The sequence below is a fragment of the Diuraphis noxia genome, unplaced genomic scaffold (assembly GCF_037042655.1).
Source record: "Diuraphis noxia isolate RWA-SAM2 unplaced genomic scaffold, SU_Dnox_SAM2 contig0004, whole genome shotgun sequence".
Lineage (NCBI taxonomy): Eukaryota > Metazoa > Arthropoda > Insecta > Hemiptera > Aphididae > Diuraphis > Diuraphis noxia.
Genome location: NW_028301714.1, coordinates 70,881,317 through 70,899,466, shown reverse-complemented (window position 1 = coordinate 70,899,466; position 18,150 = coordinate 70,881,317). Strand labels below are relative to the sequence as shown.

The window sequence follows — 18,150 nt, the reverse complement described above, 5'->3', positions numbered from 1 at the left end:
CCAAATGTCCAGTCCGAGTTCTGTGGTCCAACCGACCACACGACCCCGCGCTTTTGTAATTTTTCAAACCTTTAAATGAACGGGGCACATTCTATAATAATATATTACGTTATAGATGTAAAATACTATAATATTATACTCGTTCAAACTTATATTCAACGTTGCATATAACCAAAAGAAAACAATCGTATGATTTAACAAGATATTATTTCATTCAATCGCTATTTACACGAGTATAATAATATTAATAAATAGTTTAAACCATAATCTAATGTTTTAAATAATAAATTATTGTTATAATATCAACATTATTCACTATCAAACCATTTAATGATGATGTGGAGAAAGTATAGATGTATACCATAGATTAACGATGTATTCCTGGTCATAATATATAGCGATTGCTGCAAGATTTTAATTTCCAAACTGTCAAATATCAGTTAAAATTATTACTGTACTAAATGCATGGTTTAAATGGATATACAACTATGGGAAAAAACGTTAACAATAGGTAAGTTTAATATTATATGTTATTAAAATGTTGTAGACTAGTTGGTTTATTATCGGTATCAAATTCGATTGATATCAAAGTATTTTGAGACAGACGCAGATACGTTGATAATATATTGAGATTTATGGTAATCGGTAATCTGCCAATATGGCATTATGGCCCACTTCACGGAACGACTCGGGAAGACGAGGACGTTCACTTAGTAGTTAATAGGTACTTACTTATAAATAGTTACTTCTGAATAAAGCCAGTAGGGCTGTAACTATGAACTATGAAGCGTATGGTTTGTAATTTCAATATTTTTTTTTAACTTCCATTAATAAATCTAGCTCACATTGAAATATGAATAACACTATTTTATTAATATTTTAAAATAACTTTTTATACTGTTCTCGGAACCCAAATTTGAATTTTACTAGGCATTAACTGACAAGTTATAAGTTGTTACATAATTGACCTATAAGTTTATACTACAACAGTAAATTAGATACTTAGTACTTATAACTACCAGGTAGACGTGTCCAGAACTCATTCGCAGGTCATGCACAAATGCACAATAACAGTGGAATATCCAAAGGAGAAGGAAACTGCAACCCCTCCCAATAAAAAATTCTGTTAGGGTATTGGGATATGAGCCCTGAATTGAAAAATTAAAAATTAAATTTAGATTAAATTTTGCAGATCATGCCTGTGCATGACAGACATATAGACAAGACCCGTGGACACGCCTAAAAGAGCTACCTACTTTATAGTTCAAACTTCAAAGTCCGTGGTCCTGACTCTTAGGCAAGATTTAAGGTACTTTATTTTAGTTTATTACTATAAAATATATAATTACACTAATCCACCTCCGTCAATTATAATTATTTAAGATTAATTTTATATTTTATTCTGACTTTTGAGGCTCAGACGTCCACAAATACGTTTTTAGATGGAATTACATCTGTAATCGTGGATATTATGAGGATGTCATAATTTAGAGTGAATTTTAAACTAACGGAGCTAAACGTGATTTGCTGAGCGTAAAATTTGCTGACTTGCTGTTAGTCCGTTACGCATTGTGAGATAGAGCATCACATGCAGATATAACCTTCTCTTAAATTTATATTCATAATTGTATTGGTATTATATTACAATAATTAAGACGTATGAGGACAATATTAATTTATCTACCACAGCTCGCCAGTAGAACTTACTGTTATAATTACTAACCAATAAATAATAACAACCCTGATCAGTGGTTTTCGACACTTAAAAGTTAAAAGACCTTCGTAATATTATTGGTAATATTCATTATTTAGTATTTTCTATTTTTATAAATTTATAATACTATAGTCTGTGTTGACTAATAACAATTATTAATAAACAAGTACAACCCATTTTAAAATGGCACAATCTTGACTTAATAATTAATAATATTATGTATCATATGTAATTAAGTAATTGTGTTCACTTGTTCAATCTTCTGTAATTTGCACTTGTGTCTTGACGTCGTGTAGACTGTAGTACTGTACTACTGTAATCTTAACTCTTAATCCTGTAGTAGCGTGTATATTATCTTTATTCTATGGTAGGCAGTGTCTGTGTAGCACAGATCATGACACAGATTATATTTATTTTATATCTCACAAATCTGCGGTAGACAGTTATGGCTATAAATTATAATTGATAATTAAGATATTATATTAATTCATAGCCATAAGGTATATGGAGATAACAGCTATTGTTATTAAGAGGACGTGAAACCAGCATGTGCTGTCTCCGTCTTAGAAGTGCGTAACATAGAAATTTTTACGCTCAGCAGAATACTTGTAACTCTGTTCGTTTAAAATTTTAAGTGAATTCACCTCTAATAAAATTTAAAGGTAACAATATTATCAAGGGCTTTTAATATATTTGAATTTTTATTTAAAGCGAGTTATGAGTATTTTAAAATTAAAATTGTTTGCATATCTTAAAATACTCATAACTCGCTTTAAAATTGAAATATAATGAAAAGCCTATGAGAAGCCCTAGATAACAATGTAAAATGTTACCTTTAATTTTTATGACAATTCAATTCACTCTTCACTCCAAATTTCAAACTAACGGAGCTTAACGTGTTATGCAATATGCTGAGAAGTGAGAGTAAAAATACTAAAAATTGCCATGTTACACACTTGTAAAGTTGTAAGACGGAGACAACACATGCGGTTATCACGTCCTCTTAAACATAATACACATACTTACTTATTATAGAAGTCTGTGACATAATAACACCACAGATTCTGTGATAACACCCGTAGAAACTAAAAAATCAAGTGTACAGTCTGTTCTGTTGTACAATATAAATACAACATATTTTCAAATATAATATGATCTGTTACCGCAGTGTAACCAACATCTATCACGGATTATGTCATTATGAACAATTTGAACTTTTTTAACGGTTTTTTTATTAGGGAATTGGTAAGTTCAGTTTACGGATTTGGTCATTGCTCAATAGTCAATGTTCATTCTTATTATTCTTAATTTTTTATCAGTTATTCAGTTGTCATTTTGTCAATACTCATTAGTCATTACTTATTTACTCAATGCTCAAAATTAAATAGTCGGTCATTACGATTAAATTCACCAGCATAAATTATATAATAATATGTATTAACTTGTACTACGCTTGTGTATACGCCTTTATTAGTTAATTTTTTGTCTGTCTCAACTCATAAGTTGACAACCGTTTTGATTTGAAAATTGTTTTCTTTACATCCAACATCAATGCGTAGTAAAGAAACCGTTAAATCATGTTTAATGTTTGATGTGATTTATGAGTTATTCAATAACTGGTCATTTAATTAATATTTATGACATTTTAAATTGAAAATTTTCTGATAACTAAATTTGTCTTGTGCAATGTTGAGGTAGTTGTTAGTTAAATCCTAATAAACCTGATTTATAATATATAATATCAATAATAGCAAACTAACTAATTTTACAAAATAAATCAAAATGAAAAAATCTTCTAAAAGTAAGTATCTAGCTGTTTTACAAAAATAAGTATTTCTAAATTACAAATAATCCATTAATATATTTCTTTAGTGCGTTTAAATACCAAACCAAAACAGATTGAAAAATCAGAAATCAAATTAGCTGATGAAAACTCAAGTAAAATCAAAACATCGATAGAAAATAAGTCAGACAAAGAGAATTATAATTTTTCTGATTCTAGTTTAGAATTATTTGATACATTTAAACCTAGATCAAAAACAAAAATTAATTCTAAACAAAGAATAAATAATAATATTAATGATAATCATATTAATTTTCCCAAAGAATTTGACATAGAGTCAAAAAAATGTATAAATGTTGATGTATCAATTTATAGTATCAGTTCTGGTTCAAATGAGAGTTTCAAATCATTTACAAGTTTACTATCTGACCGCCATATTCAGAATATTAATTTAAAAGAAAATTTATCTTGTTCTGAAGACAGTTTTTCTAAAATTAAATGCAAGGATGAAATTAAAAATAATTATACTACACCGATAAAAAAGCATAGTCAAATCAATCATCTCTCAGAATCTACTAAGCTTTTAGACCGCATCTATGGTAAAAAATGGCGAAGTATTGATGGAGTACTTCGAAATTCAAAAACAAAGAATTTAACTGATGAACTCTATGAAGATAATAATGAGTAAGTAATATATTATAAGTAATTATATTAGTATGGTTTCCTTATATAAAACTATATTTAAAAATTAAATTAATTTATATTTAAATCAAAGATACCTGATTTAAATTTAAACAAGTTTGTACTAGGTATTTTATATAATGTGTATTTATATTATCTATACCATAACTAATAAATTGTTTAGGGGCTATAATGAAAGTTTTTCAAGCACAAATGAAATTAAAAACTGTAAGTAATAATGTTTTTCATTGTCTTGGCTTATGATATTTAAGTATTCTAAACTATATTTATTTTAGTGCCACCTTGTGAATTTTCAAAAAAACATCAAGAATACAGTATTCAAAATAAAGTGGATGATACTTCGATAATTTTAGAGTATGTTTCATTTAAAACTAACTTATATATTTAATACATTGTTATAGAATCAGCTCAAAGAACATCATGTATGTAATTCACAACTCATTAAAAAAAAGTAAATTTTCTAGTTTAAAATTCTTATTTTACCTCCTTTGTAGTTTCCATTGTAGGATTAAATCTTGTTAAAAAATTTGAATGAATAAGATCCGCTAAAATTGTTACTCATTTATATAGTAGATTATGTTATTTAGATATAGTTTGCCATTATTTAAATCAAATTGTAATAGATTTGATTTAAAAATTGAGTTTTATCATTTTAATTTATTGATATATTATGTATTTATTTTTGTAGAAATTTCAGTTTATCTAATGATAAAAATGATATAACTGATCAGTTACATATTATTCATCCTTCTGGAAGTCAAATAAATTATAAGTAAGTTAATAACAAAGCATTATTAAATTTGTAGTTGCAAGTTAATATTCTTATTCTTATGAATTGGCTAAAGGCCCTGGAGCCTTGACTAGCATAAGAAAATTATCAAAATTAAGTCCATTTAAATGTTACAAATAATTGTATTCATAAATACTTAATTCAATCATAATATTATACCATAAAAATAATAATAATTATTAATAATAATAAATAATAATTTAATAAAGATGCAGTGGATCTTCAACAAAATAATGATTTATTTTCTTAGGACTTCAAAATATCATACAAATAAAAACCAACCGCTTAATTCCAAAATTAAGAAAGAAAAAATATTCAAGGAAGATAATGACATAATAAAAAATGATGCTCCCGAAAATCTACAATCTAAAATACCAATTAAATCTAATTTAGAAGCTACACTATCATTTCTGAGTTCTCTATCATGTAAGTATTTTTTCAACATTTGTACCTATCTTAAATTTTAACTATGCGTAATAAATAATTGTGATATTAAAATCAATCTACTGTCTAAGATTAAAAAAATCTGTATTTCATTTTTTTTTTAGTTTAGATAAACAATGTAAATCATGTATCAAACTAAGTTCCTTAGTAGATAGTTTTCTAATATGAAGAAAAAGTTTCTTACTACCAAGAACTAGTTATGTATACTCATTAATTTCATAACATTTCATTTGTGAACATGTACTATTGTAAAAATAATTTGTTATTTGAAATTAAGTTTTAAAATTACTATTCAATTTCTGTTTAGGTTATGAATATATTCAACTTGTACATAAAATGAAATTTACATATTGAATACAATATGTTATACACTAATTTATTTAAAACTGTATACATTTTACTCAACTTTTTACTGAATGATATGAGTTGACTGGTTGACTATTGTAAAAAAAACCACCAAAATCTAACTGGATTATTGATTCTTTTCATATTTTGATTTAGTCTCCTATACATATATATATTTTATTTAGATGATTTTGTTTATTTTTGTTTACCATGTTAACATATTGTATCCCATGAAAATCTTAAATTTTATTAAATGATTGTATACAATATTTCAGGTTTTACTGGATCTATGAAATGTGATCCTGAAGCTCAAAAATATAAACTTAAGTTTAAAAAAAACAAAGATGATTTAGTGTCAATATTATTTAAATTATTCAATAAAGAAGTATTTGACAATAAGGTAAATAAATTTCATTCTAATGATTTGATTAATGATGACTTATAAATACAAACTTAACCATTCCTGTAATTCTGATATTATCATGCTATCTGGATTAAATATGATATTCAATGTGAGGAAAAAATCAACTGTCACATTATTTCCTTCCAAAAGCCCTTATCAAGTGATAAACCATAAAGACACTCATGACAATATTAAAATACTTAAATACCTTAGCCACATGCGGCACATGCCTAACTATCATACTCAGTAAAAATCCAGAATAAAGCCATTAATAATCTTCTCATATGTAACAGTCTAATAGGGATTATGAATGTCTTTTGGGAGATCTTTAAATTGAAAAATTATTTGTTAATTGAACTTTTTTTACTGAAGTACAATTTTTTTTCTCACCTTACTTGTTATTCAAAATGTTTGCGTGAATGTTATAAGTTATTTTACTTTTATTTTAAATTTATGTTATTATTTTATACCTTTTTTTATTAGCTTCCCGCTGATATGAATTTTAAATGGAACGCGCGATTAAGGTCAACTGCGGGTGCATGTTTCAATAAGCGTTCAGTCAAAATAAACTCAAATCTAGAATGCGAGAGAGTTTCTCGCATTGAACTTTCTTCTAAAGTAAATTTTTATTTATTTTATTAATTTTGTTTTTAATAAAAATATGTTAGAAAAAAAACCTGTATAATTCATTAAAATAAATAATATTTTACAGATTATCGATACAGCTGAAAGATTAAGAGATACATTAATTCATGAACTTTGCCATGCCGCTTGTTGGATATTTAATGGTGTTTCTGAAGGACATGGCCCACCATGGAAAAGCTGGGCAAATAAAGCTATGCAAAAGTTTCCTGAACTCCCAATAATAAAAAGATGCCATAGTTATGACATACAAACTAAATTTACCTACAAATGTGTAAAATGTGGTTATAGGTGCGTTATTAAATAATTATTTTTACTTGTGTTTATGTTAGTATATTATTTTATACTTGAAACATAAATATTGTGTTATATGATTCGAGTAGTAATAATAAAGGATTATAGTGATGTGTAGTGATCGTTTGTTGGCATGTGTTTACAAAAAATAATGCACAGAAAAGCTTTTTAAATTATTAGACATTATGTTTATTTAATGTGTAAAAATAATATTTTTAGAATTAAAATTACTACTGTTTTAATACTTATTTTACTGATTTTATTTTTTAACTTACAAAAAGATAAATAAAAATAGTTCTACAGCCATACAAATGATGAGATTCATTGACTCAATTAATTCAACCCTAAGTGCCATGTTCCATGATCATTGTACATAAATATTCTTAAATGTTTACTATGTTTTCACACAATAGTCCTGTGACTGACTAAATAAAATTTTATTATTTATTACAGTTTTGGACGTCATTCAAAATCATTGAATTTGGAGAAAAAAAGATGTGGACATTGTTATGGAGAATTTGAATTAATCAAAAACAAAATTAATAATAACCCAATCCATAATAATAATTTTCCAGTTGTTCATGAAGACCCATTGAAAGAATTATATAGTTTAAATGATGTACAACAAAAACCTAAACTCCCCAAGAAACCATCAAAGTTTGCTTTATTTGTGAAGGAAAATTATAGCCGAGTAAAAAGAGAAAATCCTTTGTTAAAGCATGGTGAAATAATGAAATTACTTGGATCCCAATTTGCAACAACTAAAGAATTGACTCCTGACGAAGTGTTTGATAAATTATTTGATATTTAATAATACTATTAAAAATGAAATTTGACCTTTCCTTTTTGACGAAGACTAAAAATATATTTTTACATTAATATAAATTTAAGTTGAATTTTAATAAAATATATAGTCATATAATACTAGTACTATGTGCATACTACATAAGACATGTACATATGATAAAATATTATAAATATTGTTAAATCAGATACATATAATTAAAAATCAGTCAACTAGTGTGAAAAAACATTGGTATTCCTAAAGTAATTAAGACAATTTATTCAATCTGATAATTTATCACTAATATAAGAAATTGAAATGTGTACAAACAAAATATTTTAACATTAATTAAAAATTAATTTTTATTTATAGTAATAACTGAAATAAGATATTGAATGTGTAATAACAAAATATGATTTAGATTCCACAATAAAATTAGTTTGTGAAATGAACAATATATCACAAAAAAAAAATTCTGTTAGTTTTAATTTCAAAGTTAAAAAAAAAAATTGCAAAAGTGACATTGATTTATCCTAGATCTATATTTGATAATTGGATATTTTGCTGTTCATTTCGTGCTATGAAGTATGATGTGTCGTCTATGCTAACAGGTGTTGGAACAAATGGAGGTACTTCTTTTAAAAGATTATCCCAATCAATGTTTGAAAATAATTCTGTAGAAGATCTTAACTCTGAACCTGAATATCTCTCATTTTGATCTATTGCCATCAAATTATCGATTGCTTCCATTGCTTCTCTAGACAATGTTTGATCTCCAGATGGCCATTCTAGTTCTGAAAAATTGAATATTTATTTTTAAGTCCTGTATAATATGTATAAGAATAACTTTAAAACTTACCACGCCTGAGAATATCTTCAAATATTTCTTGTACGGTTTCACCTTCAAACGGGACAACTCCCGTCATAAATTCATAAAGACAAACACCCAAGGCCCACCAATCAACACCAGATCCTACATCATACATTTATTCAATGAACTAAAATTTATTTCATATAATGATTTTAATTAATAATATAGAATTACCATGCTCTATTCCTTGAATTAATTCTGGAGCTAAATAATAAGGAGTACCTAATATTCTACCATCACTAGCTCTTTTTCCTTTTCTTAAGGATTTTGGAGTTCGATAAGGAGTTAACTTTGGTAAATATGGAGTTGCAATTGGACTCATAATTAATTCTTCCTGTAAACAACAGATATATAATGTAATAAAATGTTAATTTGTATTATTTTAATTTTTACCATATGAGACCCTTTTAAAAAAGATGGTGATTTTGTAGGTGTAGGCAGACAAAATCTTGTAGTTTTAATTGCTTTTGGTGTGTCTCCATGGGAACGTTTACGAGAACATTGTACTGGAGTGGATATGGCTACTCTGCCACTACTCAACCGTTCTTCAGCTCTAAACCAATGTTTTTAGGAAATTGTGTGTTGAATTTTAAAAATAACCTTACTTCAATTTCATAACACTTTTAATAGCTGAGGAGCTTGATGAATTAGATCCAATGCTTGACAAATCCACTTGCTTAATTTGTTGGGTGAGACCACAACTGTTTAATGTATTACCTTCTAAATCTCTAAGAGGTAAAATTCTTCGTCTATATCTTCTTGAAGAATCAGAACCAGATGATTTGAATCTTTTACTTGAAATAAAAGTAATGGTATTTTAGAATTTTTATATTAACCCAACAATAAACATTAAACAATACTTTAAATATGTCAAATTCAAAATTATAATCATTTAACTATAATTTGAATGTTTAGTTAAAGACAGAATTACAATCCCAAAAACCCCAAAACCATCCAACTTTGGGAGACTATATCTCGTCCGAAAAATAAAAATTTAAACGTGAAAATTTATTTAAAAAATAGCCTTATTAATTTATGATATTTTTAACATAGGTTGCCATTTAAAAATCAAAAGTTGATAGTGGTTTACCTAATAAATATAAGGGTGAAAAATATTAAAAATTTATATAGTTTTAGAACAGCATGTATCTAAAATTTTGAAAAAAAAAAGTAAATAGTTTTTATAAATAATGAGTGTTTTACGCCTCATGAATCACCCTGTATAAGAAATATATTTTAGTAAGAACGCTATACATTATTATATTAATTCAGTACTGGAAATAGGTTTATAATCAACTGTGCATAACCTCCATTTTTTTTTTCTAACACCTATCACCTACACCAAACACGTTTTAAAAATTAATATAAACTTAAACCAGTCGTATACACCCATATTGATAATAATAATGTTGGTAATTTAAATCTAATGCAGGTTTTTAAGCTTTTGGTATTAATACAGCTCAGTAGCATAGCCAATAATGGTAGAGGGAAATGGACCATGTTTATGTATGTACTCACGTGCTATTTGATATTTAAATTGAATGTTAGCAGTAGTTACATAGCACATACACATAAACAGACTAATATTATTGAACAATTATATTCTTTGTTCAAAATAAGAAATGCCTGCGACAGCAACCAGTTATCGTTTTCCAGCGGTCAGGTAACACCCATTGCCATGGTCCGTACATGTAGTGAGGCCAGACCTATGCGCAGTATGCAGTAGCTGGCAGCTGCAGGCATTTCTTATTTTGAACAGAGTATAGTTAATCAGTAAACATTAAAGCTTGGATCATATATACAGTATATATAGCATATGATATAAGCGTTAAAGTATTAGACAATACATCATCATATCTCAAATGTATCTTTCCTTAACTATACTCATAATTCATTTGAAAAATGTAATTGGTCTCTTCCTCCTTCTATCACCGATAAAAAATCTTGGATGCATCATCAATACACCATATTAATAATTAATTGAAAATTTGAATTTAGAGAAACATAAGTAACACAAAATTTAAACTTTGATGAGACAAAAAAATCTGTAAGTAGGCACCTAAAATTTTTTGTAGAACATGGAGTATCTTGAACTTTATCATTTATACTACATGCACATTCTGTAGAAACACTACAATTTTGACAAGTGTAAAATGTAGTTCCTTCTAATGTATTGTTAGCTGATTGAAATGGTACAATCCCAGACACATGACTACTGTTATAATCATCTTCATCTAAATCCATATTAGGTACCATACTAACACCACTGGCAAAAGTTTTCTCATTGGAACCCTGTATGAAAAGTAAACATTAAAACTATTTATTTTTTTTTAAAGTAAAAAGTAAAAATTAATTATTAATTGTTGTACATTATAAATGTTAATTCAACTTACAAATGAAAAATGTGATGTTAAAGATAGTAATTGCCCAGGGGTTCTAGTAGGAACATTTGGAGAACTATTTATGAAATCTGTTATTTCCAAATCTAAAAATAATTCAAAATTCATAACATTACCTTTTGAAATGTAAATTAATTATCATTATTATTTACCTCGATGAATTGTAATTCGACTAAGACCAAAATCAGTTAATTTAATATGGCCATGACCAGATATTAACATATTATCAGGTTTCAAGTCTCTATGAACAATACCATGACTGAAATATGAATAATAATAATTATATCGATACATAAAAAATGTATTTAAGTGAGTGTTGTTTACCAAAAGATAAATTAAAAAATATTAATTTAGTATTAAAAAATTTTAACTAGAATAAATGGTTTTATAGTTTTATTTAATTACAGTTGTAATTTTACTGTTTTAGTAGTTGGCACAAAATAGTCAAATAAGAAAAAAAATTATAATAATTGATAATTGAAAGTTAGATTTTTAATTTTAAAATAATAATTTATCAACTATCAATAAATTATCTACCTGTGGAGATACTGCAAGGCTAGTGCAACTTCAGCAATATAAAATGTTGCTACATCTTCTGAAAAATAACCCATGACACTTAGCAGTGATTTAACATCACCACCAACCATATACTCCATGACCTTAAATAATAGTATAAAATTAATCTATAAAATATTTAAATACTATAGTTACAAAAGTTAAATGATTTTAAATATTAAGATATTTAAAACAATAAACTTTTAACGGTAATAAATTGTTGAACATTTAATTTGCATATGAAACAGTTAAATAAATTACCAAATAAATACAGCTTGATGTCTGTAATGAGTAAAACAGCTTGACACAAAATGGACTGTTTGCCAATGCCAAAGCATTTCTTTCATTAACAACTGAAATAAATAATAGAATATAATGAAAATATAAAAATATAAATAAATAAGTAATAAGTAAATATTATGAAGTAACCTTGTGTTATCATATTTTTATTTATCATATCAGTTTTTTTCATAACTTTTATAGCATACATTTGTTCCAAATTGTTTTTCTTGTGACCCAAATAAACTTTTCTGAATTAAAAAAAAATTAATTTAAGTTAAATATAAATTAATTAGTTAACTAGTTTAATTTAAATCATTATAATTTAATAATATCTAAATAACTTAATCAATATAACAACAATTAAACTAATATTCTTACACAATATTTTAATAGAATGTATGCAATTTGATTACACTTTATTAGATATACCACTTAATCATTTTGCAAAGGTGAAAAATAATAAAAATAATTTGAATACCTTTAACAATATTATGTAGTTAAGCTAAAAAAAATAATATAAACTCACCCATATGCTCCTCGACTGATTGGTTTAATAACGTTGAAGTCACTTATTTCTGGATGCTAAATTTCAGAAATTTTAAGTTACATTAAAAATATTTAGTTAGATACCTAGTTTGATTCAGTAATATGATATGAACATCACCAATCCGTTTAAATTAATCTATATGTTTTAAACTTTAAATATTCTATTACCTTGGTCTCTTTAGCATTTTTTACAATAGTATTCAATAAAGTTTTTTCATATGGAAATGTATTTTCTTCACTAACATCACTCATTTTAATAAATAACAGCAACCTTATTAAATATTAGCAAATAATATAGATTAATCTATAGTATAAAATAATCATTTAAATTAACGGTCATCAGAATTAACAACTATTCAGTATTCACCAATTAGTGAATCAGTCTGTTGCCGTGTTGTTATGATAATTCTTATCAATTAACTATCTATTTCACGAACCACGGTTAGGTTAGCCCGTCGTAGCATATTCTAGGGCCCATACTATGGTAACACTGATAACTGTAGTTGGTGGTTTAGCACTTTAGCAGGATAGCCCGTCCTACAGTCATAGGCTCATAGCTGCTGTGCTCAATGTGCTCATACTGTTCATAGCAGTCATAGCTGTGCTGCTGTACTATGGTCATAGCTAGTGATGTAAAATTACTGGTAATTTATTTTTGGGTAATTTACTTGGATAAACTACCATTGATATTAATTTTTTATGGTAATATTTAGAAATTTATTTATCATTAAAATAATAATATGTCTAAATGACTACATTGCCTACACCAGCGTTTCTCAACCAGGGGGTCGCGACCCCCAGGAGGGTCGCGTAGGTCAAAAATAATAAAAAGCTGATTTACAAAATATACCTTTTTATTTAAATATTTAAGACTTTTTATTGTAAAAAATATTAAAATAATAATAATAATAAAATTATCCCGATAAGGATATACATAAAAAATTAATAAACATAATAAAATAAGTAATTAGTGTGATCTTTGAATTTGTTTTACACTTAAAACTTAAAAGTTGCTTAATTTGTAGTTAGGTAGCTGTAATGTTTTATCAGCTGATAATTCTACTAGTTGGTTATGACTTATGAGTTTCAACTGGTAATTTGGCAACTGCAACAATATTTTCATCAAATGGATTAAGAACCCATCTATTTGAGAAGTTAGGTTTGGAAATTTGGAAATTCTTAACGACCCGATACATAACGTTCAAACTTGATAAGCTTAAGTTATTAGATATGGTACCTACCTATTTATAAATTGATATTTAAAATGTTATATTTCGTTGGGTTAATGATAGGATATTTTCACTGTTCAAATGTTTACCTAATATAGATGGAGGGGGGTCTTGAAGTGATTGACTATATTTTATACCTATTTTAGTATTTTGGGGGTCGCGACACTAAAAAGGTTGAGAAACGATGGCATACACCATTCATTGACCTCTAAACATCTACTTTTTTTTTTTTTAAGAATATTCAATTTATTTCAATGAAAATATTATTTATCCTTATATAATATTATAAAGCATTGACATATTTAAATATTTTCTATACAAATAGCCAATAATGGTATTAATTACATTTTATAAATGTTAAAAAAAAAGTAAAAAAGTAAATAATAATCTATATGCATATTAAATATGGAAATAGAAAGTTAAAAATAATAAGACAAATTTTTTGGTATATTTTATTCAAATAAATCAAACAAACGTAATCAGTCTCGAGTTTTGTTGGATCACAAAACATTATGACAATTTAATATACACAATACACGTGAAACAACAATATTAAAAAAAGAAATGGTAACTTTCAGTATAAGATGAATGTACAAATTAACAACAGAATAAAATTAATAAATAGCAGTTGTTAGTTTAGAATATAATAAAATAAGCAATAACAATAATATTATTTAAACAAATAAATATTAATACAAAACACAAATAAAGGAACTTTCAGTATTATTAAATATTAAATTGTAAAAATGATCAACTAAATAAAAACATTAATTTAGGTACATTGAGTTTAGCTTAGAAATAATCATAATGATATATTAAAATTTCTATGTTGACTTCAGATTCTAACACACATTCAGATGTTATATAATCATATATTATTTAGAGAAAACTCGAAGCATCATTACAGGAAAAATTTAAAGTGCGTTTGAATTTTAAATTTTTACGAAATAGCGTAACGATAACGATTTACCCTCAAACGATTTTAAACATTTGTTATTATTTAGAAAGTATAAATTGTAGATACTTGAAAATTTTACCAGTTATTTAGATTGACATTTTCTTTACATGGTTTAATTTTCAAACTATTCTGACTTTTTTTTTAGGTATTTATAAATTATAGACAACTGAAATTTTCAATTTTTCTGAAAATTTTCTTTTGAAGTGTCGATAAATTTTTGGCCCTATCAAAATACTTGAAAATTTAATACAAAGTTTCACATAAATTATTCTTATAGTGATTAAAAAATTATAAGAATACATAGGTAGGCACACATTTTTTTTATTAGCATTTTAAGTTCAAATAAAGTTCAAATATTGACAAAAATTCGTCAAAACGATGAATATTTGCAAATTATTTTGTGGTTCAAAATTCATAAAATTGTTTGTATTTAGGTATATCTAAGGTTAAAAAATTCAACACTAAGTTTTACATAAGTTTTGCTTCAAATAGCTATAGAGAAAATTTGAAGCGTCATTATAAGAAAAATGTTTTGAGCGTTTGAGTTTTAAATTTTTATGAAATCAGGTATATATGATAATATAAAGTATTATGAATTATGATAACAATACATGCAATGTTTTTGGAAAAATTGATTAACCATGCCTTATTCAAAATGCGTCTTAATTGAAAAATAATATATTTGTTTCAAAATAAAATATATATGACAATATTTAAATATAATATATCCTAGACTGACAAATCATCTCCGTTCAGAATCATTTTTCGGCTGCATCCGAATTGCGTGCGGAAAAAAAGATCTATGTTTGACAACAACCGAATTGCGTGCGCGGTTTTTTCGAGACAGCCGAATTGCGTGCGTGGTTTCTTCATAACAGAGCTGAATTTCGTGCGCATATTTTATTTAAAGACAACCGGTATCGTAATATCTGTATCTGATATGATAGCTATATATGGGTATTATCATATGGTATTATGTACTATGCAGCAAGGGCGCCCATCTGTCAAAACCTAGGGGGGTGACAATCATAAAATAAACAACCAAAAAATTAAAAATCAAACAAATTTATTTTATTAAATAATGAAACAAATATACGTTTACTATATTTGAATAAAAATAACATTTTAAAACATAAACTGTAAATTGCGTTTTTTCAAACCAAATTGTTCAATAACTTTTTCAACAAAATTAATGTCGTGATGAACTTTCTGCCTATGAACACTGAGCATACACAGTCCATCCAACCTATTTTCTCCCATAGTGTTTCTTGTCCAAGTTTTTACACGTCTTAATGTGCTGAATGACCTCTCAACCGTGCATGTTGTAGGCGGAATTGTTAAAAAGATGATAAGACATTTTTTTACTTCTGGGAAAAAATCACATTCGTTTTTTAGAAGATGAGAAATATTAATATTTTCCAGCTCTTTTGAATTTATTTTATTTGATTTATTTTCCCAATAACTGTACCAAGCTGATCCGCAAGGTATTAAATTTTCAATTTGAAAATAGCTATTTTTTTTAATAGGTACGGTTATACCTATATAAATACATATTTAATATATACTGGACTTTTTTAATTCGGACTTTTTAGGTTTAGGACTTTTCTACAGCGGACTTTTTTACCCGGACGTTTTTACTCCGGAAATTTTTACCGCTATTCCTGAAAACACGATCAGTGACCACTATTGCTGCTTTCGCTGGCGTTACAACCATCACTTCAAAAACTATAGACCTATAACCTCTAGTACGTAGTAGTGCCACGGAATATATGAAATATATTCATATATTCTGTGGTAGTGCCTTTGACGCATTATAAACTCAAAAAATGGTTCAACCTATGGAGAATTTAATATCTATGGCGATGGGTTAAGTAAGAATAGCGGTAAAAAAGTCCGGAGTAAAAAAGTCTTAGGAAAAAAAGAGAGTGGAATGTCATTATATATGAGATGTAAAAACTAATAGTATGTTGAAAACTTTTCAATGAAAAGTGTTGAAGCTTATAAATTATAATATGAAGAACGCCTGCTTTAAAATAGTGGATTTGAGAGAGTTTGTCCTCACAACGAACAGCAAAGGATCGATTTGATTATTAGAAATAAAATAACCTAACAAAAAAACCGTATAAAAAAATCTATATCTAAAGCTTAGATCCAGATCTACTATATCGTAATCTTAGAACTATGGCTTAAATTATAATGGTTCATGAATCATGATCAAAGACATCACTGACTGGGAATATTATATCTGTACCTATATATCATATATTTATATCATAATATCTGTAGATTAAAATCCATGTCATTAAATATTAATAAAATTATACACAAAATGGTACGAATACCATCTTAAATTCTTAAATCGTTCTTTGCACTTTGCAGATAGCGGACTTTTAGCTTTTAAAAACATTTGTTCCAAATTTTAAAAATTCCTATTTCCTACAAGTAAAATATTTTGTCGAAACAAAGTCCTTGTACTAAGTTTTTTGTGGACTATTAACTTGACTATAAGTACCTAAGGTTTTAATCCCTAGAACTTTACTGACAGGCACTTTGTAAACCATCACTAAAATACCAAATATTTAATGAATTAAGTTTTAAATTTTAATATTTGTGATACAAATATCTGAAACTCAGAAGTCATCACATTCTTCGTAAATTGATAGCAAAGGAAATTGCAATGCCGCAAAGACCTTGTGATTGTTAATAATAATAAGTAGATATCTTTGTAGCGTTATCTAGAATTATTATTCTTTCTTAATTTAACTGTAGATTGGATTTTTTTTTAATCTAGAACTTAAACAATCTATAAATACAAGGAATTTACAATATCAATAACGCCATAACGGATGTTTTTTTTCCTAAATCATATTATAAAGTTAAAGTTGTAGTTTGAGTGACGAGGTAATAAACGACCATCAAAGGCATTTCGCAAGATTAAAATTAAAATAATAAAAGTACTTCAATAAATTTTATTATGATATGCGTGTTTTATTCATTTTTTCTGACATTCAATGAATTAATATGATTATAAATAAAAATATACAACCCTAATTGTATATTATAAGTAGGTATATCATTTGAAATCATTTTGGTCAGAAAAAATATGGATTATGAGAAGATACAGTTGTGCCATTGATTATATATAATATAATTTATATTATATACCTATACGGCTATACTATAGGTATATTATATTTAAGTACAGTAGAACTACTCGATTATTCGAACTAATTAAGACCGCACCTAGTTCGGATACGCAAAAAATCGGATATTGGAAATATAAAATTAAAAATAAAGCGGGTAGGTCGTGGATGTCGATCTGCTGTACAGTTACAGTAGCTAGGCTACATGTCGGTTACTGAATGGAATTAAATTTGAATCCAATGATTTTATATCATTGTACCTATAT

General features: G+C 26.5%; 2 protein-coding genes and 1 long non-coding RNA gene across 4 annotated transcripts; 2 read left to right on the top strand and 1 right to left on the bottom strand.

Moving 5' to 3' along the window:
- The first annotated feature begins 687 nt into the window (after positions 1-687).
- On the top strand, positions 688-1,345 carry LOC149056450 (uncharacterized). Its single transcript, XR_016191716.1, has 3 exons — positions 688-794; positions 1,023-1,131; positions 1,179-1,345. It is a non-coding gene; the product is annotated as an uncharacterized LOC149056450 (long non-coding RNA).
- A 1,604-nt stretch (positions 1,346-2,949) lies between these two features.
- LOC107168180 (uncharacterized) lies at positions 2,950-8,041 on the top strand. Its single transcript, XM_015517502.2, has 10 exons — positions 2,950-3,515; positions 3,587-4,181; positions 4,363-4,406; positions 4,475-4,553; positions 4,888-4,971; positions 5,240-5,415; positions 6,054-6,178; positions 6,665-6,799; positions 6,894-7,114; positions 7,571-8,041. The coding sequence occupies exons 1-10, from the start codon at positions 3,497-3,499 to the stop codon at positions 7,926-7,928; spliced, it is 1,836 nt and encodes a 611-aa protein (XP_015372988.2). The 5' UTR covers positions 2,950-3,496; the 3' UTR covers positions 7,929-8,041.
- Positions 8,042-8,245: 204 nt separating this feature from the next.
- On the bottom strand, positions 8,246-12,941 carry gwl (serine/threonine-protein kinase greatwall). Of its 2 annotated transcripts, XM_015518133.2 has the most exons (13): positions 12,723-12,941; positions 12,535-12,590; positions 12,156-12,256; positions 11,988-12,079; positions 11,709-11,830; positions 11,324-11,430; positions 11,166-11,257; positions 10,832-11,064; positions 9,378-9,566; positions 9,166-9,325; positions 8,947-9,106; positions 8,761-8,874; positions 8,246-8,695 (listed from the first exon to the last, which is right to left on the bottom strand). In XM_015518133.2, exons 1-13 carry the CDS (start codon positions 12,804-12,806, stop codon positions 8,430-8,432), a joined length of 1,776 nt encoding a protein of 591 aa, XP_015373619.1. In that variant the 5' UTR covers positions 12,807-12,941; the 3' UTR covers positions 8,246-8,429. The 2 variants fall into 2 exon arrangements, with proteins under 2 accessions (XP_015373619.1, XP_089083710.1); XM_089227584.1 differs by lacking the exon at positions 12,156-12,256 and having other exon boundaries at positions 12,723-12,784.
- Between the last annotated feature and the right edge of the window lie 5,209 nt (positions 12,942-18,150).

Bases quoted from the DNA above. Each gene is read 5' to 3' on its own strand.
- gwl (XM_015518133.2), bottom strand. From the start codon at position 12,806: ATGAGTGATGTTAGTGAAGAAAATACATTTCCATATGAAAAAACTTTA. The intron at 12,257-12,534 runs GTGAGTTTATAT...TTTTTAATTCAG, and splicing joins ATCAGTCGAGGAGCATATGG to AAAAGTTTATTTGGGTCACA. The intron at 9,326-9,377 runs GTAAGGTTATTT...ACATTGGTTTAG, and splicing joins AAAAGTGTTATGAAATTGAA to AGCTGAAGAACGGTTGAGTA.
- LOC107168180 (XM_015517502.2), top strand. The intron at 4,182-4,362 runs GTAAGTAATATA...TAAATTGTTTAG, and splicing joins CTCTATGAAGATAATAATGA to GGGCTATAATGAAAGTTTTT. The intron at 7,115-7,570 runs GTGCGTTATTAA...TATTTATTACAG, and splicing joins TGTGTAAAATGTGGTTATAG to TTTTGGACGTCATTCAAAAT.